The sequence below is a fragment of the Bos grunniens genome, chromosome 5 (genome assembly GCF_055505025.1).
Source record: "Bos grunniens cultivar Pamir isolate PY7600 chromosome 5, Bosgru_T2T1.0, whole genome shotgun sequence".
NCBI classification, from domain to species: domain Eukaryota; kingdom Metazoa; phylum Chordata; class Mammalia; order Artiodactyla; family Bovidae; genus Bos; species Bos grunniens.
The window spans coordinates 37,623,190-37,645,181 of record NC_141169.1 but is presented as its reverse complement, the minus strand read 5'-3'; the positions used below and the strand labels follow the sequence as shown (position 1 = coordinate 37,645,181).

The window sequence follows — 21,992 nt, the reverse complement described above, 5'->3', positions numbered from 1 at the left end:
TTTCCTAGCTCATGTCTTCTTCTTATGTATAAAGTCACGGAGAATGAATAATATGCCAATAAACAGAGTTGAAATGACAGGGATTTCAGCTAGAAAGAATAGCATAGGCAACAGCATCAAAATGGCCAAAAGCTTAGCACATTCTAGAAGTGAGAAAGCCTGTTTGGCTTGGTCTATGTAAGGTAATAGTGTGAGACAAGTCTTAAAAGGAAGGCTGCTGCTGCTCCTGCTAAATTGCTTCAGTCACGTCCAACTCTGTGTGACCCCATAGACGGCAGCCCACCAGGCTCCACCGTCCCTGGGATTCTCCAGGCAAGAACACTGGAGTGGGTTGCCGTTTCCTTCTCCAATGCATGAAAGTGAAAAGTGAAAGTGAAGTCGCTCAGTCGTGTCCAACTCTTAGCGACCCCATGGACTGCAGCCCACCAGGCTCCTCCGTCCGTGGGATTTTCCAGGCAAGAGTACTGGAGTGGGGTGCCATTGCCTTCTCCAAAAAGGAAGGCTAGGGTCAGATAAAAGATCTCGAGTGTGATACTAGCAATCTAAAATTTGTGAGAAGTTGACAGCCATTGAAGAGTTTTCACAAAGACCTGTCACCTGAACTCCAGAATGCAATATCCAACTTGCTTTTTGACATCTCCACTTATATCAACAGTAGCATTCTCAACCTCAAATGTCCAAAGCCAAACTCTTTATTTTCAGTCCAAACTGCTATTCTTCAGTGCTCTCTCTTTCAATAAATGGCAACAGTATTATTCAGGTTGCTTCAGACAAAAGGCTTTGAGAAACATGAAGGATGGCTCTCTCTCAAATCTCACATTCAATTCATCTGCAAATCTAAATGGCTCAACCTTCAAGATATAATTGAAATCCAACCACTTGTCCCAAATTTTACCACTATATCCATGAACTAATCTAACTTTCTCTCCTTCCTGAACTACATCAATAGCCCTCTACAGTCTCTACAGAGGAGCCACAATAATTTGTCTTTAGTCGAGATCATGTTGCTCTCAAAAAAGAACAAAAACAAAAAAAGTATTATAACTTTTCAAATCACCCAGTAAGATACAAATTCCTTATCATGGTCCACAATGTCCTGCATGATCTGCCCACTCCTTTCCACCCCCCCATCCCTCCAAACACACAGACAACCAAGAGCTCTGACTTCATCTTCTGCTCTTCCACTTTGGCTCATTCTAGAGCTCCAATCCTGATGTCTTTGCTATTCTTTTTTTTTTTTTTTAAACTTTACAATATTGTATTGGTTTTGCCAAATATGACAAGTATTCTCCTAGCTCAGGACCTATGTCTTACTAAACCTGCCTCAAGCACTTTTCCCAGCTGGCTCCCTCTATGACTTGTTTCAGGTCCCTGCTCAACACTCATGACTCTATGTATTAAAATGCTACCCAGCCTCCTATGTCTATCCCCACTATCCAGTTTCATTTTTCTCCATAATGTTTATCACTACCTGATAGATTATTACTTATATGTGTTACTTGTCTGACACCATTCACCAAAATGTAAGTCCATGAGAATAGAGCTTTGTCTGTCTTCTCTGCATGCTTGTCATGCCTACCACATAGCATATTGGACAATATATATTAAAGGAATGAATAATACTGTAGGCAATAAAATTTAATCTAGTGACACTGTGTGTTAAAATACTAGAATTTATAAGGTAGAAGCTATAGCCCAGAAGGGAGGTAACAAAACCTAAATTATGGTGACGGTGATGGTACAGCAGCTGGAAGAGAAAGATTACATGATGTCAGTGCCTAAGGAGAGCAGAAAAGCAGACAGTGAGAGGAAGAATTTATGACAGAGATAATTTTCTGGGAAAATATTATTTATCAAAATGACTTCAGAAATGGTAAAAATCCAACAAACCTCTTTACTACCAAATAATAGAAAAAGATACCAGAGTTACATCATAGAAACTCCTGGCCTGGATAATTTCATAGAGGAATCCCACCAAACCTAGCAAGAGCAGATAATTCCACTGTTATTTTCACCGTTTCAGAATATGAAAAAAAAAAACACTAGTTATTTTTATGAATAGTGTAAACACATGGTAAAACCTAGTTAAGACAGCACAAAAGCAAAACAACTACAAAAAAAAAAACCAAAACAAATATAGGACAAGTTCACATGTGACTATCAAGCTAAAATCCTAAATTATATAAACAAACAAAAGTCAGTAACTCCATCTGAAAATGACCAGATGGAGTTTATCATAAGAATATAACTATGGTTCAACATTTGAAATCTTAATTCATCATAGCTACTTACACAAATGTGAAAAAAAAATCACAAGCTTTTTGAAAAAAGTCAACATTCTTGATTTTAAAAACATCAATAAAATATAAATAGACAGATGCTCCCTAAACAAGATAAATTCTATCACAGCCCAAAGACAGTATCATGAGTAACAAAGGCACTCCCACTTAGGTCAGGAATATAAGGATGCCCAGTATCACCTGTTCTAGGTAACAGAATTAGATAAAAGATTAGAAACAAAAAATTAGAAGAGTTAAAACTGTCATCTTCATCAATGTACACCTTAACAAATAAGAATTGAAAAACTACTATAAAAACTAAGTGACTTTAGTGACAGAATATACAGATTAAACAGTATTCATATACATAAAAAACAATGAGAAGATATTATGGAAGAAGCAATTCAATTTACAAATGAAACATGACCCAGCAACACCACCACTGAGCATATACACCGAAAAAACCATAATCAAAAAAGACACACATACCCCAGTGTTCATAGCAGCTCTACATACAATGGTCAAGACATAGACACAACCTAAATGTCCATCGGCAGATGAATGGATAAAGAAGACGTGGTACGTGTGTATAATGGAATATTATTCAGCCATAAAAAATGAATTTGAGTGAATTCTAGTGAGGTGGATGAACCTAGAGCCTGCTATGCAGAGTAAAGAAGTCAGAGAGAAACAAATACAGCGTATTAACACGTATGTACGGAATCTAGAAAAATGGTATTCATGAACCCATTTGCAGGGAAGGAATGGAGATACAGATGTAGAGAATGGTCTTGTAGACATAGTGGGGGAGGGAAATAGATCTCTTTCTCTAGTTTGCTGAGGCTAAATCACAGAGGACAGGCATTTATCATTATCTCAGTAGCTAATTCTGAAATATACAGCAGATATCATTCATATACATTCATCATTGATTTCCACCTACCAATAACTCTGAGGCAAGTTATTATTATCCTTACTTTACAGGTGAGACAAAGGAGTAACAGTAAAAGCACCTTGTCCAGGTCTTACACCTGGTAAGTAACAGGATCAAGGTGCGAACCCAGGTAGCCTGGCTCCATAGTTTGTGCCTTAATACAGTGCACTGTGTTAGTGATCAGACACCAATTCTGGTAAACCCAAAAAACAGCTGACAAATATTTAAAGAGCAGGCAGAGGTCAAGGGACTAGACATACAGAGGTGAATGTGACAAAATTTCCGCTTTCAAAGAAATCACACTTATAAGGGAAAAGACAGATTAAAAAAATGCAATATGCCTGGTGGTAATAGGTGCAATAAAGAAAAAATAAGGCAGGGAGACAGAATCCCAGAGATGGAGGCACTCTGGGCTGAGGCTGGAATAATGAGGAGGTAGCCATGGAAAACTCTGGGAGAACACTGCAAACAGAAGAGCAGTGACTGAAAGGCCCAGTAACGGGGAAAAGCTTGGCAGGTTCAAGCGACAGAGAAGAGTGAGGCTGAAGATTTGCAAACAAGGGATACACAGCAGAAGCTCAACAGGCAGGAGCCCGCTGTACTCATTACATTTGACAGTGAAAAGCACTCATCATGCCTCCAAAGACAAATATATACGTTTACCTACATGTAAAACTTGGCAAATTTCCACTTAGAAAAGCATATTTCTGGGAAGAGCCAATTCAGAAATGAATTACTGAATTATGGATGCTATGACAACTACAGTTTTAGTGAATGAGGCTTCATTTCCATTTCTTAATTGTAAATATCCTTAAATTATTTAGGGATAATAACTTTCAAATTGTTGCTTTAAATTTCATTGTTAATAATGTATTTAAATCATTATTTTAACCGAATAGTCACTCAAAGCTATTTAAATGACTCAGGTAATTATAGTCATAAATTCTTCTCTACATTCATAATTATTACCACACAAAAGTAGCCAAGTCTTTACTATTTCTACAGTTCCAAAATCTAAACCATTGCCTGAGACATGGCAGGCACTCAACACATATCTACAGAAATAAACATTTTTGTAACATGGTAATGTACCTGATTTCCCCACACCATATACACATTACTGATCTTTTTTTTTTTCTCTAATATTTTTAAGTTACAATAGTTTAGAGACTTGGCTGAGATTAGCATGATTTCTTTCAATGTTAAAAATTTAAATGTTCAGGCATTCTTGGTAACATAATGTGCAAATATATTAGGAATACACATTTTAAAGGCTTAATATAAAGGAAATTTCATCAGATATATAGCCATTCTATAGAGTAGAAAAGATATATAGATATCTTTTCTTAGTATATTATATGTATGCTTCTTAGTATATTATATTCTAGCATATTTCATTCATTCTAACAGTGCTTTTTTTCAAACACAACTACAAATCACTTATTTTCAACGCATACCAGAATTCTAGCTTTCTTTGCCTTCCCAGAAAAATAATTAACTATACTTAGAAGTAACAGACTAGTTTTGAAACCTGAGTAAAGGGACCCATAATGAAAAATCACTTTCTGCCTATTTTAAAAAGCATGCTGAGGAGGGAAAATGTGATAGCATCCTGGTAAAAGATACAAATAGACATGAGGAGGCTTGTTACTCATCCCAAAAATGTTTTGAATAATGTCACATTTTTCCCAAGCAATGCTGAAAATATCCATATCTTGGAAACTTTTTTATATTCAGTGGTAATGTTCAAATAAACCCACACACAGGTCCAACTTTCATTCTCATATGAAAGGTGAATATGGTTGTATCAAGTCCATTAATACCTCCTGGAGTCATGCAGCTGCTGCTGCTGCTGCTGCGGCTAAGTCACTTCAGTCGTGTCCGACTCTGTGCGACCCCATAGATGGCGGCCCATCAGGCTCCCCCATCCCTGGCATTCTCCAGGCAAGAACACTGGAGTGGGTTGCCATTTCCTTCTCCAATGCATGAAAGTGAAAAGTGAAAGTGAAGTCGCTGAGTCTTGTCCGACTCTTAGCGACCCCAGGGACTGTGGCCCACCAGGCTCCTCTGTCCATGAAATTCTCCAGGCAAGAATACTGGAGTGGGGTGCCATTCCCTTCTCCAGGGGATCTTCCCAACCCAGGGATTGAACCCAGTCTCCTGCATTGCGGGCTGTTTCCTTACCAACTGGGCCACTAGGAAAGACCCTATAATACTACCCTGCTAATAATAATACTTTTATAACTCAAAAGTCTTTTCTTCAACAAAATTTCATGTTTTAAAAGAATTAGTTCAAGAAAAAAATAATTGTCCTCAAAGGGGTTTACCTGTATTTATCAGTGAAAGAAGTATTTTGCTTCCAACAATTTTCCTATAAACCACTCCACTGCAGAGGACTTTCTGCACAAATAATAAAAATATTAGAGCTTTGCCTAAAGGCTCCTAATGAAGCACTTATTTTTTTTTTTAACTTGGAAAGGAACCTGGTAAGGCATTGGAACAGGTGGCTCATAGAATTATATTTAGAGCATGCCATATTTTTAGCAACTGCCTCTGTACAGAGAGTCACTGCAACTTGATTCATGAGAAATGCCAATCAAATTCCAAACTCTTCCTTTTGATGACTATTAAAAGCAGAATAATTAGCTTTCACTTGAGCAAGGGGTTCCAAATTTCTTGAAGCAATAATCTGCTACTTGCCACACTGTTTTGAAAGGCAGTAAGTGATTATACAGTAAGTTCTAATTTGCTCTCATAGGCTAAAATTATATGTTTAGAGGATTTTCATACAATTGTTTTTTCAAAATGTTTCTATTTCACTATTGTGACATTCATTCATGCATACTTTTTTCTAATAACATGGCAAGCACATGTACTGTGGCCACAAACAATAATGTATTCTCAGATTTTATTAAAGGGTAAAAAACAAGCACAAAATATAAACCATTTGGACTCTTTTCCCAAAAACTTACAGCTAATCACATTAACATTGGCAACTACAGAACTACTTCAAATTGCAGTACTATTGAACAAGACAATTAGAGCCAATATTGAGAATATATTTTAGTAACAAATACCTCCCAACTATTAATAAAATCAGATTTTTATTTAAGGATTGAAACACTGGTAATTAATATCATGAAGTCAAAATGTTTAGTTTCTCAATCTTTAATTATTAAGTCATATGAAAATCACTTTGACACTATTTGTAATAAGGAAGTCTGAATCCTCGCTTTGCACTCATGGAATCTTGTGCAAGCCACTTCATATCTCAAACCTCATTTCCACAACTTATAAAACAAACAAATAATTCTATCTATCTAACCTCCTTAGAAAGGCAGTGTCTGTTAAAATGATGTCACTGGGCTTTCCAGGTGGCACTAGAGGTAAAGAACCACCTGTCAATGCAAGAGATGTAAGAGACGTGGGTTTGATCCCTGGGTCTCAGGAAGATCCCCTGGAAGAGGGCATGACAACCCACTCCAGTATTCTTCCCTGGAGAATCCCATGGACAGAAGAGCCTGGAGGGCTACAGGCCATAGGGTCACAAAGAGTCAGACACGACTGAAGAAACTTAGCACGGTCCAGCACCTAACTTCCTTAGAAAGGCAAAGTGTGTGTTAAAATAATGTCAATAACTGTTTTGAAAGTCAGTACATTTTGACACAGGATGGAAAAGTCTCCACTAAAACCACAAATGTTACAGCCACTATTTTTTATTCTAAATAAAGTATAAGTGTTATGTAATAAAAGATGATAAAGATTAACTCTGAGTTTTATCTTTATTTTAGGGCACTCTACTCAATGCAAAAGGACTTTTCCCCTGACAGCTCCTCATTATTACACTAATAATCATGCCGAGGAAATGGTGTATTATACACAAGCACACACTGAATGAATGAACAGATGATAGGAAGAACATGTAACTGGCCCCAGGAGCCTAAAGCAGGAGATTCACTGCAAAGTTTTTGAAAAGATGGGTCCTCTCTCCTCTGGTTCAGTTCAGTTCAGTTCAGTTGCTCAGTCATGTCAGACTCTTTGCGACCCCATGAACTGCAGCACACCAGGACTCCCTGTCCATCACCAACTCACAGAGCCTACCCAAATTCATGTCCATTAATTCGGTGATGCCATCAAATCATCTCATCCTCTGTCATCTCCTTTTCCTCCTACCCTCAATCTTTCCCAGCATCAGGGTCTTTTTATATGAGTCAGCTCTTTGCATCAGGTGGCCAAAGCACTGGAGATTTTGCTTCAATATCAGTCCGTCCAATGAACACTTAGGACTGATCTCCTTTAGGATGGACTGGTTGGATCTCCTTGCAGTCCAAGGGACTCTCAAGTCTTCTCAAACACCAAAGTTCAAAAGCATCAATTCTTTAGTGCTCAGCTTTCTTTATAAGTCCAACTCTCATATCCATACATGACCACTGGAAAAACCATAGCCTTGACTAGACCTACCCCTGTCAGCAAAGTAATGTCTGCTTTTTAATATGCATCTAGGTTGGTCATAACTTTCCTTCCAAGGAGTAAGTGTCTTTTAATTTCATGGCTGTAAACACCATCTGCAGTGATTTTGGAGCCCAGAAAAATAAAGGCAGCCACTTGTATCCACTGTTTCCCCATCTATTTGCCATGAAGTGTTCTGCTTTATTGACTATGCCAAAGCCTTTGACTGTGTGGATCACAATAAACTGTGGGAAATTCTTCAAGAGATGGGAATACCAGACCACCTGATCTGCCTCTTGAGAAATTTATATGCAGGTCAGGAAGCAACAGTTAGAACTGGACATGGAACAACAGACTGCTTCCAAATAGGAAAAGGAGTTCGTCAAGGCTGTATATTGTCACCCTGCTTATTAAACTTATATGCAGAGTACATCATGAGAAACGCTGGACTGGAAGAAACACAAGCTGGAATCAAGATTGCTGGGAGAAATATTAATAACCTCAGATATGCAGATGACACCACCCTTATGGCAGAAAGTGAAGAGGAACTCAAAAGCCTCTTGATGAAAGTGAAAGTGGAGAGTGAAAAAGTTGGCCTAAAGCTCAACATTCAGAAAACGAAGATCATGGCATCCGGTCCCATCACTTCATGGGAAATAGATGGGGAAACAGTGGAAACAGTGTCAGACTTTATTTTTCTGGGCTCCAAAATCACTACAGATGGTGACCGCAGCCATGAAATTAAAAGACGCTTACTCCTTGGAAGGAAAGTTATGACCAACCTAGATAGCATTTTCAAAAGCAGAGACATTACTTTGCCAACAAAGGTCCGTCTAGTCAAGGCTATGGTTTTTCCTGTGGTCATGTATGGATGTGAGAGTTGGACTGTGAAGAAAGCTGAGTGCCAAAGAATTGATGCTTTTGAACTGTGGTGTTGGACAAGACTCTTGAGAGTCCCTTGGACTGCAAGGAGATCCAACCAGTCCATTTTGAAGGAGATCAGCCCTGGGATTTCTTTGGAAGGAATGATGCTAAAGCTGAAACTCCAGTACTTTGGCCACCTCATGCGAAGAGCTGACTCATTGGAAAAGACTCTGATGCTGGGAGGGATTGGGGGCAGGAGGAGAAGGGGACGACAGAGGATGAGATGGCTGGATGGCATCACTGACTCGATGGATGTGAGTCTGGGTGAACTCCGGGAGTTGGTGATGGACAGGGAGGCCTGGAGTGCTGCAATTCATGGGGTCGCAAAGAGTTGGACACGACTGAGCGACTGATCTGATCTGATCTGATCTGATGGGACCAGATGCCGTGATCTTTGTTTTCTGAATGTTGAGCTTTAAGCCAACTTTTTTACTCTCCTCTTTCAATTTCATCAAGAGGCTTTTGAGTTCCTCTTCACTTTCTGCCATAAGGGTGGTGTCATCTGCATATCTGAGGTTATTGATATTTCTCCCTGCAATCTTGATTCCAGCTTGTGCTTCATCCAGCCCAGCGTTTCTCATGATGCACTCTGCATATAAGTTAAAACAGGGTGACAATATACAGCCTTGACATACTCCTTTTCCTGTTTGGAACCAGTCTGTTGTTCCATGTCCAGTTCTAACTGTTGCTTCCTGACCTGTAAACAGGTTTCTCAAGAGGCAGGTCAGGTGGTCTGGTACTCCCATCTCTTTCAGAATTTTCCACAGTTCATTGTGATCCACACAGTCAAAGGCTTTGGCTTTCTCAAAGCCAAAAAGTCAAAGGCTTTGTCAATAAAGCAGAAATAGATGTTTTTATGGAACTCTCTTGCTTTTTTGATGATCCAGCGGATGTTGGCAATTTGATCTCTGGTTCCTCTGCCTTTTCTAAAACCAGCTTGAACATCTGGAGGTTCACAGTTCACATATTGCTGAAGCCTGGCTTGGAGAATTTTGAGCATTACTTTACTAGCGTGTGAGATTAGTGCAATTGTGTGGTAGTTTGAGTATTCTTTGGCATTGCCTTTCTTAGGGATTGGAATGAAAACTGACCTTTTCCAGTCCTGTGACCACTGCAGAGTTTTCCAAATTAGCTGACATATTGAGTGCAGCACTTTCACAGCATTATCTTTTAGGATTTGAAATAGTTCAACTGGAATTCCATCACCGCCACTAGCTTTGTTCATAGTGATGCTTCCTAAGGCCCACTTGACTTCACATTCCAGGATGTCTGGCTCTAGGTCAGTGATCACACCGTCGTGATTAACTGGGTCATTAAAATCTTTTTTGTACAGTTCTATGTATTCTTGCCACCTCTTCTTAAAATCTTCTGCTTCTGTGAGGTCCATACCATTTCTGTCCTTTATTGAGCCCATCTTTGCATGAAATGTTCCCTTGGTATTTCTAATTTTCTTGAAGAGATCTCTAGTCTTTCCCAATCTATTGTTTTCCTCTATTTCTTTGCATTGATTGCCGAGGAAGGCTTTCTTATCTCTTCTTGCTATTCTTTGGAACTCTGCATTCAAATGCGTATATCTTTCCTTTTCTCCTTTGCTTTTCACTTCTCTTCTTTCACAGCTATTCGTAAGGCCTCCTCAGATAGCCATTTTGCTTTTTTGCATTTCTTTTTCTTGGGGATGGTCTTGATCCCTGTCTCCTGTACAATGTCACAAACCTCTGTCCATAGTTCATCAGGCACTCTGTCTATCAGATCTAGTCCCTTAAATCCATTTCTCACTTCCATTCTATAATCATAAGGGATTTGATTTAGATCATACCTGAATGGTTTAGTGGTTTTCCCCACTTTCTTCAATTTAAGTCTGAATTTGGCAATAAGGAATTCATGATCTGAGCCACAGTCCACTCCCAGTCTTGTTTTTGCTGACTGTATAGAGCTTCTCCATCTTTGGCTGCAAAGAATATAATCAGTCTGATTTCAGTGTTGGCCATCTGGTGATGTTCATGTATAGAGTCTTCTTTTGTGTTGTTGGAATAGGGTATTTTCTATGACCCATGCGTTCTCTTGGCAAAACTCTGTTAGCCTTTGCCCTGCTTCATTCTGTACTCCAAGGCCAAATTTGCCTGTTACTCCAGGTGTTTCTTGACTTCCTACTTTTGCATTCCAGTCCCCTGTAATGAAAGGAAATCTTTTTTGGGTTTTAGTTCTAAAAGGTCTTGTAGGTCTTCATAGAACCATTCAACTTCAGCTTCTTCAGTGTTACTGGTTGGGGCATAGACTTGGATTACCATGATATTGAATGGTTTGCCTTGGAAATGAACAGAGATCATTCTTTCGTTTTTCAGATAGCATCCAAATACTGCATTTCGGACTCTTTTGTTGACTATGATGGCTACTCCATTTCTTCTAAGGGACTCCTGCCAACAGTGGTAGATATAATGGTCATCTGAGTTAAATTCACCCATTACAGTCCATTTTAGTTCACTGATTCTTAGAATGTCGACGTTCAGTCTTGCCATCTCCTATTTGACCACTTCCAGTTTGCCTTGATTCATGGACCTGACATTCCAGGTTCCTATGCAATATTGCTCTTTACAGCATTGGACCTTGCTTCTATCACCAGTCACATCCACAACTGGGTGTTGTTTTTGCTTTGGCTCCATCCCTTCATTCTTTCTGAAGTTATTTCTGCACTGATCTCCAGTAGCATATTGGGCACGTATCGACCTGGAGAGTTCATCTTTTAGTGTCCTATCTTTTTGCCTTTTCATACTGTTCATGGGGTTCTCAAGGCAATAATACTGAAGTGGTTTGCCATTCCTTTCTCCAGTGGACCACATTCTGTCAGACCTCTCCACCATGACCCGTCTGTCTTGGGTGGCCCCACACTGTTGGCCTACTTTCATTGAGTTAGACGAGGCTCTGGTCCATGTGATCAGATTGGCTAGTTTTCCGGTAACATTCTTTATTCCCCACTCCACAGGACAACTCCAGATCTCCAGTGTGAACATGAGAGGAAACACTGCTGATACTCACCAAAAAAGACAATGCTCTCACCACGTCCTGACCCATAAGGATTAAGAATATAAAACAGACTGTGGATCCATCTACCTAAGATTCATGCAGCCAAATGACTCAGCTATATAAACAGTGTCCCAGAGACATCACTAACAAGGAGTAAATTCTGTAACATTTCTTTTTCCTGGAGGAACTGAGATGTGTTTGAAGTCATGTGGACTCACTAGAAGTGGAGAGAACTGTCAAAGAAATGGCCATATTCTTGCGGAGTCTGGGTAGTGGTCCTCAGAAAAGTCTCTCCCAACCTCTTACTAAAATATCTGTGAAGACATAAGGCCTAAAGCCATTATAACAAATTATAAATTTAAAACAATAAGAAATGACTAAGAACTACTCCATAGATGTATAATGAAAAAATGCTCATGATCTAGTGTCAAAACATTATAAAGCAGTATTCCTTAACAAAGATTTATATGTAAGTATTATGTATATAAAATAGCTAGAAGGACACATATCATAAACCTGCCAGACCATCTGTCATATTTACAGCATATATTTTCCTAGTTTCACTTTAAATTTTCAATTATTTACAATTATTCTGACATATGGTACTCTTCAATTATTAAGCAAATAGCATCTTTATCACTCGTTATGTCTCCCTTTACATTTTTCTCTAATGATTATAATATACAGGAAGTTTATTCTGTCAATACTTTAATACAGTTGGAATTTGGTTTACCAAAGATGAGAATTCAATATTTTGCTTCTCTTCATAGAAGAGTCTTGGAATTCACGGATTTAATGTAAATGCCTTTCAGCTTTGGTAACTGTCAGAGGAAACTAATTTGAAACAATTACCAAAACTTGACTTCCCATCAGAAGTCAACTGGGTTTTCGAGATTACATTTTCCAAGATACATAAGCCTAGACTAAAGAAGCCCTGGACACTTTCATTGTAGAATAATTTACAGACCCTCAGAACTACCCCAACATTCTGTAGGAAGTTAAAATTTGAATTACAGCCATGCTGTATATTGGGTTGGGGGTGGTGCAGATAATTTACCTTTTAATTCAGTAATAGCTAAACCACAAGGAGCCACATCTGAACTTTATGGCGAAGACTGTGCATTACCCAGAGATCCTGCACATGAGCAGAAACAGTGCCCCTGAAGGCTTGTCTCCTTATATACAATATAAATATGTTTGAAGTGTAAGAAGAGAAAAGCAAAGGTATACTTGGTGAACAGAAAAAGAGCCTACAGTGAAAAGTGTTGTTGATCACCAGAATGTACTGTCCTTTCTTCCTCATGGGCATAGCACCGTCCCTCATTTTCTAACCCCTGGCATCTAGGCAGAGCCAGGCAACAAGTTTTCATCAACAAAATGTAGATAGAAGTGGTGTGTGTCACCTTTGGACTGAGGGAGTCAAGAGGTTAGGTATGCCTTTCCAATTCTGTTACTATGGTAATAAAGCATTTATGTAACTCATGAATATTTTTAATTAATAGATTTACTGCTGTTGTAATAAGGACAGGACTGTATGTCATATATAACAGTGGCTGGTACATAAGAACTGATAAGGATCAGTTGAAAAGAATGATTTATTTCTTCCTCTAAATATTAGTATGAAACGGACAGCTTAATTAACATTATTTTATGGGAAACAGCAGTTACAAGATAAACAGAAATACAGCCACAAGTAACAAAGGTTCAGTGTAAGCCCATATAAGTGTTAGTCTTTCAGTCAAGCCTGACTCTTTGTGACCCCGTGGACTGCAACCCATCAGGCTCCTCTGTCCATGGGATTTTCCAGGCAAAGATACTGGAGTGGTTTGCCATTTCCTTCTCTAAGCCATATAAATGAAGTAATAAATGGAAGACAACTAACTTGGACATCTGAAAAATATTCAATCTATATGAAAAAAAATTTAAATATGTCCAAGTATTTCAACTAAAATTGATAAAATAATTTTCTTGCACTGAATTCCAGAAAAGAGTTAACCTAATTACCTGGAACATATACATAAAAGTTGCTTTAGATCACTCATTCAAGTACTGAACATTTCTATATGCTATACTGGGTACTAAAGTAAACAGGACTATCATTCTCTTACTTAAAATCTATAAATGACAGTAACGTGGACAAATGACCACAATTCCATATATGATGTATATAAAGTCTGGTGGTGGAATGAAGGTAGGCCTGGTCAGTTCTTCCTAGAGAAGATCAGAAAGAAAGAAAAGAAGGCTCAGGATGGCTCTAGTAAGATGAGTAGAAGTTTTAGGAAAAGGACATTCTAGACAAAGAGAAGAGTAAATATGAACTCAAATCCTTCTGAAGATTAAAATATATCTGTGGTAAAATCAAACAAATATTTCTAGAATAAGTATCTCTTTCTTGCCACCTCCTCCTGGTATTGACTTTCTTGGTTAATGGCTACAGGATCACTCAGTCATTTAAGTCATGAGTCATTAGAACCATATTTTGACTGCTCTTCTGGTCCAAAATTCTAATAGGTCCCCTACAAGGCTGCGTAACTTCAGCACCATTGACATTTTGGTATGCTTCATTGTTCTGGGCATCGTGGGATGTTTGGCAACATATCTGGCCTCTACGCACTGGATGCCACTAGCTTGCCCTGGCCCCTGCACAGCTGTGACACCAAAAGTTTCCCCGGACACTGCCAGTGTTCTCTAGGGGACAAAACTGCCCCAATTGAGAAACACTGTTCTCCATGTGCACTGCCCACAGGGACCCACTCCTCTTGCCACTGGAACCACATCACTTCCAGCGGCTCCCCTCCCCTACCCGTACAGGGGTCGTCCTTCCACAACGGTGGTCTTCTCAGCGCCTCCTCTGCCCCTGCACAACGTGCATAAGGGGAGACCACTCCTAACACATCGGACTCATATACCACCTACAGTTTAAGCCCTCACTCTCTCATAATACATTTCAAGCCTTAATCTGAACTTAACCTTAATTTTCTCCCTTACTCCACAAGCCACTCTACGCTTCAGCACCTGAGACCCACAAGAAGCCCTTGAATTTTCACATCCCCAAGTGGTTAATCATCCCTCAAAGTCCAGCTGAGAAGCCTCCTACAGCCTAGGTGTCATAACACTCTTACTTGCAGCCTTCTCAAAGTTCACCCAGCACTTCTTGTACTCCTCCGTTAACAGCATTTAACAGACTATTTCACTGAATGGATATGTGTATGCGTGTGTGTGTGTGTGTGCCTGACGTCACTGTGTGGTGGCCCTGAGAAGGCTGAGCATAATTAGCTAAGGACTCCCACAGTAGGCTTTGAAATCCATCGTGCTCGTGCCCCAGCAGTATCTCCCATGCACCACTCAGTCAGTAACCAAGTGTGGCCTGGCTATGAAGAGGAAACTTTCTCTCAGGAGGCAAGGGATTCCTCTGAAGGACAAACAGTTTTGAGGGGGAGTTTTGCGGAACCTTGCTTAGACTGCCCTGCAGCCTGGGGTACTTCTACCCAACACTGTCATCCTCTCTGCACCGGTTTCAGACTCCACTGCTCTCTCCTTTTCTCTAACACAGACACTTCCCCTAAATAAACTCTTTGCACAGTTAACCCCACCTTGCCATCTGAGGACCTAGGCTAACACTACAGTGTTAAAGGCGGAGGCATAAGAAAGTCTCCCTAGTGTTGTTTATTTAACTGAGTATGGGAATAAATAAAAGGGGTCCTTGTGAATTTTACCAACAAAAAATACAGACTAGCATGTGTAATGATCGAAGGCTATAGGACTTCTGAGCAAATAGAAAGTTTAGAAAATAAAAGTTTTACAAGAAGACAAAAAAACAGTAAAGACACTATTGATGGTTTCCATGCAGTTATTTCCTGTCTGAACAAGGAGTTACTAGAGCACCTCAATAATCAGTCATCAGAGGGCATTAGTGTCTGACATGCTGCAGAATGGTTCACATGAGAAACTTCAAAAAAGTGCACACAGACACTGCAAGCTACTCCGTGAGAATACTGTAAAAGCCAGATGCAACGTCTGGTTTTATGACATCTGGAAACTGTTTCTTTCAACCAAAAAGACTGCATTGCTTCAAATCCCACCAAGAAACAGTGAAGTTAATTGTCTAGGCAGTCGGATTAGTCCCTGAGGGCCTTTGGAAGAAGGGAACCCACCAGGTAATGTAAGAGAGCTGAGAGACAGGGGTTGTCGGGAATGTCTCTGTACAATTTACACATGCCATCCTGACAAGGATATGCCCCCAATATTATATCTTATGGAATACTGACCTCTACTTTGGCAACTGTCTATCAACATTATGAGAAGATAGATAATATGACCATAAAAAAAAGTCTGTAGTTGAATCTAGGGGTATTAAGGCCTGATAACTATATAGTCTGTGACTTTATCAATGAACTAAAAACAGAGTTTGATTAGCCATTATATTGCTTATAGGTAACTTTATGATTTGGCTGTATTTTCATATCTACTATAGATTTTAGAAACATAAAAATAATCAGAAATGTTTGAGCATGTGATAAATACTTAGAAAGAAAAATTACAGGGAAGGGAAGGTTAGAAAAGCAAAAGTTATACCCACATGAAACAAAGAAAATTTCTGGCAGACTCATAGCCCCTTCTGGTTCTTAAGACACTTAAAGTGTCTTAAAACACTTAAGAAAACTAAACAATACAAGTTATGGTTCAGTGGTTTAGTGAAAGAGAAAAACATGTAAAACCTAAGACTTCCAGAAGTAGGGAAAATATAGCTGAATAGAAATTAAAAGAAAGCTTTAGTTCATATATCTGAGTTGCAACACTAGCAACTAAAAGGAATCAATAAATATGTTGCGGTGTCAATTTTTTTAAAGGCTGTATGCTCAGAGATGTTTGGAAAATAGTAATTCGTTTTTTATTCCCTTCCTCTGAAAGTCAAGTTCCTCAGCAGCCACCAGAGAAAGGAAGGACAGATGCTACTTCAAGTGAGAAGATGGAAGGGGAACAAGTCAAGTGAATGAGACATGAAAGGAGAACTTAGTGGATTCCAGGAAGAAAAGAAGGATGGGTGCAAAGGAAACAGGTGGAAGGAGGTGTGTGCACTGACTCTTTCACTGGGGGTTAAGGTCTGGAAGCAGAAGGCGAGTTAGATGGTCTAGGGGGACTGCCAAGATAAGTGCTTCAGCGTGCTACGCAGGATTCAGGGAAGGGATTTCTCTCTGCAAGGCCCTCTCACACACACACACACTGAACTAAGAGGCAGGGCAGAGTCTGGCAAGGGGAAGAATCAAGTCCCCATGCCCTGGAGGGTCTCAGAATCTTAGTGGGGTCTGGAAGATTACCAATGGCATCACCAAACCACCTTACATGGGGACAGCACTGCACAGGAGTTAAGTGACCCTGTGTCGAGGGCTGCACAATGCATCGGGCAGACAAGAAATCAAACAGGTGTTGCAGCCAGAACTCAGAGGGACACACAGCACTAGAGAGAACCCAGGAGGGAATGAGTCAGTGAAATCCAACTGAACAAAGAAAAGCCATCAGGCTCAGAATACAGCTGCTGGTGCCAGAAAAATGCAGAGAGACCAAGGTACAAAAGACACTGGAGGCCAGAGGAACTGGAGGACAATATGATTTCCCCACCCTCCTCTCAAGCAATACAAAGGCCTCAGAACACTTTATGGCCCTGTATGAGGTCATTTTCATCAATGGTCAACATTTGCCTGAATCCAGCAATGTTCAAGATAATGAACATTAACGGAAAAAAGAAAAATTAGGAAGTCTCACACTCATTCAAGATATTTGGGAAAACCATTTAACTAAGTACAACATCTACTCATGATTAAAAGCAAAACTAAAAGCAAGGAGCAACCAGAAAAAGAGAACCTCAGTAAGACTTGCTCTAAATATCCTTCAGTAAATCTCAAATTTAGCTATTAATAGACTGACAGAGATCAAAGCTGGATCATTACAGCAGCACATATACAAAGTCACAAAGATGATCTGAGAAACAAGCAGGAGCAGGGCTGTAGATGAGCATTAGTGACAACCTGGGCATTGCATCAAGGTGGATCTGCAAAAACTCAGCTGGTTCAGGTTGTGGGTAATGCAACTTTATCTGGATCTAAAGACTAATCTGAGATTAAAAAAAGAAATCTGCTGTTACAACAAACGGACTCTAAAGCCTACCAGAAATTCTGCCACCTGATGGAACTATTATTCTAAAGAGTGCTAAGGAGAGAGTCGAAGTAGAAATAAAACAATCATAAAGTGAAAGCTGCTCAGGCGTCATGTCTGACTCTTTGTTACGCCATGGGCTATACACTGTGTGGAATTCTCCAAGCCAGAATATTGGAGTGGGTAGCCTTTCCATTCTCCAGGGGATCTTCCCAACCCAGGGACTGAACCTCAGTCTCTCACATTGCAGGTGGATTCTATACCAGCTGAGCCACAAGGGAAGCCCAAAATAATAGCTAATATCTGCTCTAGTACTAATATCATAAGTGAAAAAAATCAAAGAAATGTCACTAATCTCATTAGTGATTCAGACTTATAATTGGTCCTCATCACACTTCTAAAAGAATTTTAGATCCTGGTACCTCTAGTTATTTGCTGTGTTACTGGAAATTTTCTATCTCTGCCATGACTGATGTCTTCAACACAGACTTACACATACAAAGAAAGTGAGATAAAGCTGAGTTACATAGGTATGAAAAATATGTTTTTAAATGTTAAATCAAATTAAACTCTGATAATATCAATAAGTCTATCAAAAGCAAAGTACATACATAAATCAAATTAATAACGCAGGATAAATAGACAACTATATCCAAATTGATGAAGTGATAGGAAAGGATGAACTTATGTTAAGACTTAAAAACATTTTCAAAAAGGAGATGCTGAAAAATAATTTGAACTACACCAACATTATGAATCAACATGAGCAGAAACATCATTCCTAACAACGTTTCCCATCTGGACTTTTTTCCATGCCTTAAATACTAAATCAAGAAAACATATTGACCGTGGCAAATTTGTGGTAGTAAATCTAGAATTGTCCAGACAAACTAAACATTTTGAAAGTTTCTAGAAAAGAGAATATTTTTCTTTCCTTTTATGTGTAGATGACTGTGTAAATATTAGCATGTTTCTGCCATTCTGATGTTGAACTTTTATATTTATCTATAGCAGGAAAGAAAATTGTCCAAGGCATTCCTTGTATGTATAAATCAAAATAATAATTTTATATATATATAAATATATTGATATATATACGTAATATCTTGATATATATATACTAAGATAATAGCAGGGAAAAGAACAAAGAGACATTCCAAATCTACTTAGTAATGACCAATACTCACACCCAGAAAGACATCTTACATCAGTTACCCTGGAAGGAAGTATTATATTTTGCCTAGAGGGAACTGTTATCGATTTTCTACTTCATCAAAAAGTAAATAATGTTGATGTTCTGAAACTCTTCTAAATTTTGACCAACGAAAGCCAGAATACTTGGAGAGAATCCTGTAGCCAAATTATTAGTGTCCTCTTCTTGAACACTAACTTACATGAAGTAAGTTCATGTATGTTTTAACATTAAGCATTCATAACTACAGGTTCTGTGAACTTGGATAGAAACGTGTTACATCTTTATTTTCCCTAACCTCTGATACCTAACATTCCCTTCAATTATGATTGCAGGTAAAACTACAGTCATTGTGACTTTGTTAGCAACAAAAGAATAGTTGTGCATTCGTGCTCAGTTGCTTCAGACGTGTCTGACCCTTTGTAACCCCATGGACTATAGTCCTCCAGGCTCCTCTGTCCATGGATTCTCCAGGCAAGAATACTGGAGTGGGTTGCCATGCCCTTCTCCAGGGAATCTTTCCAACCCAAGGATCGAACCCTCATCTCCTGTGTCTCTTGTACTGGAGGTGGAATCTTTACCACTGAGCCACCAGGGAAGCCCCAAAATAGCTACTTCAACACTAACATAATGCAATATGAAACCATCTGGATTATTTATTCTCATTACCACCACAAAAGTATATAAGTAGTCTTCTCCCCAACAGATATTATTTCATGCATTAATAAAGAAGGAAGTATTATGACATCACAAATTATATACTTATAACATTTTGATTATTGTTAGTATTTAAAAGAAAGCCAATTAAAGAACATGTATGCTATTTAGCACGGTAAAATTATGCTGACAGGAGGTCCTGAGTTTCCTCTAGAATGCTGAAAAAGTTGATGGGGGAAAAAAAAGAAGGTTTAGAACCTCTGTTTTAGAAGGAGAAAAACAAATGAAACACAGAATCCTTTATTTCCTCTCTCTACAATGAGATTTTTACAAAATCCACATCTTTTACTCTTGTCACTCTGATAATCATTTCTCATTTGCTGGCACCAGATCTTTGTAGATGCTCTACATTTTTAAGTGAACATTTTAAACAGACACATTCAACCTTTTCCCTATCCTGTAATTCACAGATTAACGATTATCCCCACACTAGCCAAAAAAAAAAAACTCTTTTCAAACCCTATATTCATTCTATTTTTCTTCTATCACTCTTCATTCGAAGAACATATTTAAGTAAATTCAGAGGTGTTGGCCTCAACAGAGTCTAGCATGGATGTGTAAGTGAAAGAGCCTGCCCTCCTGCTGGAAACCGCACTTCACGAAAGGGCAAAGAGCCCTGCCTGCCTCCCCAACTAGCTCAGCATCTGACACTTTTTCTCACAGCTTTGCAAAAGAGGGTCAGTTTTGCCCAGCAGGGAGGGACAGGCTGATCCTCTACACCCCTTTCCCCCTGCAGGAAGGAGTGGCCTCTGGCTTGGATTCGTCTAGGTGTTAACCCCTCTGGTGGCGCACTCTGGATCGCTTGGGTCCCCCAACCGCGCACTCAGGAAAAGCCAATACCCGGCTTACTGAACTGGATCCCAAGAAAACGCTAAGGGACCGAAGGGAGCTTACCAAGCCTCCACAGAGGCTGAAGACGGCTGTGTGATCCTCGCGAGCATTGACCTGGCCGCGGTAGAAGCAGTGGCGTAGGTCTGGGGGCGCCGCGCTGCGCTCCTCCGCCGGGTGCGCAGAAGTGCCTAAGTGCACCTCGGTGTATCCCGCAGCCAGGAAGGCCGCGTCGGCGCTCAGGTTCAGCTGGAAGAGCTGCCCGTAGGCGCGGATTCGGTAGTGGGTTCTGAACGGTGTGGGCTCCAGAGTCTCCGAGCTGCGCTTCCTCCGGCTGAAGTGGTGGCTCTGTGGGAATACTTCGCCGAACTCATTGACCCGCGCGGGGGTCACCACTTCGTAGGAGGCCAGTGTCCTCACTAAGGCTTCTGCAATCACAGCGATACGGCCATTGAGCCCCACCCGTTTCCAACTTCCCAGCCTCGAACTCCATCAACCAGACTTCCTTTCCAAAGGGCCGAGGCCCCAGGTCCCCATATTCCCGGCCGGGCGCGACAAATGGACACACGCTGGCCAGCGCGCGCGCATACACACACGTGCGCTCTGTGAGTGTGCCTGCCTGCTTTCCCACACCCCCGATTCTCTCCACCCTCCCCAAGCAGGGACTCTGACATTCAGGGTCCTCAGCAGCCACCTCCTTCCCGAGTCCCTCTTCTCCTCCCTGTGGCCGCCAACTCGTGCCCGCTGGCGCCCTCGCCATCCTGCCCCTGGCGCCCCCGCCGCGTGGTCCCCGAAGGGAGACGTGGTCCCTGCGCGCGCGATTCCTAGAAACCCAGCATAGCCGCAACCTCCGGGGATGCTTCGGGCTGACGGATCCCGGAGTCCCGAGAGCCCCGGCAGGGCTACGGTCCCCGAAAGGACAGAGTCGCTCCCCCGCCTCCGTCCTCCCACCCCCTCTGGCCCGCGCCCCACCTCGCTCCTGAAGTCGCCCCGCGGTGACCTTACCCTGCCTGGGGTGGAAGTGAACTTCCCAAGACCTGGTGATGAAGAGCGAGAGCTGGTAGAGCAGCCCCGTCAGCCACTTGACCACCCGCATGGTTCCACAGTGGGGATCCCGACCGGGGAGGCCAACTCGAGCCGCCCGCCGCCCCGCCGGCTTCCCAGCGCTCCGCTGCCTTTCCTGCCTCTCGCCTGTCGCTCTCCGCGCAAGCCGCCGCGGCGACTCAGCAGCCTCCGGAGCAGCAGCCTCGGCCCCCGGCCGGCCCGTCGCGCCACACTGCCAGTCTTCGCTCCCTGAGCCACTGCTTCATCTCACTGCAGCCCCGCAGCCCCCGGCTCGCTCTCGGCAGCCTCGCTTCGCTTTCTGCGCCCGCACCGCCCTCAGAAGCCCTCTACACCAGTCCAGCCCAGCGCGAGGAAGCAAGCCGACCTAGCAGGAACGGTGCCAAGATAGCCACCCCGGGCCGGGCTAGCGCGGGGGAGAGCCCGCCCCCAG

At 41.1% G+C, this 21,992-nt stretch overlaps 1 protein-coding gene across 2 annotated transcripts in view; it reads right to left on the bottom strand.

Moving 5' to 3' along the window:
• ADAMTS20 (ADAM metallopeptidase with thrombospondin type 1 motif 20) overlaps positions 1-21,636 on the bottom strand; it is a 216,930-nt gene extending 195,294 nt beyond the window's left edge. Inside the window, exons 1-2 of one of the 2 annotated variants that reach the window (XM_086399837.1) lie at positions 21,503-21,636; positions 20,564-20,925 (exon numbers count right to left, since the gene is read on the bottom strand). In XM_086399837.1, coding sequence (XP_086255963.1) covers positions 20,564-20,925; positions 21,503-21,593 — 453 coding nt within the window. In that variant the 5' untranslated portion in view covers positions 21,594-21,636. The remainder of the gene's footprint in view (positions 1-20,563; positions 20,926-21,502) is intronic. The other variant, XM_086399838.1, reaches the window with a different exon arrangement.
• Between the last annotated feature and the right edge of the window lie 356 nt (positions 21,637-21,992).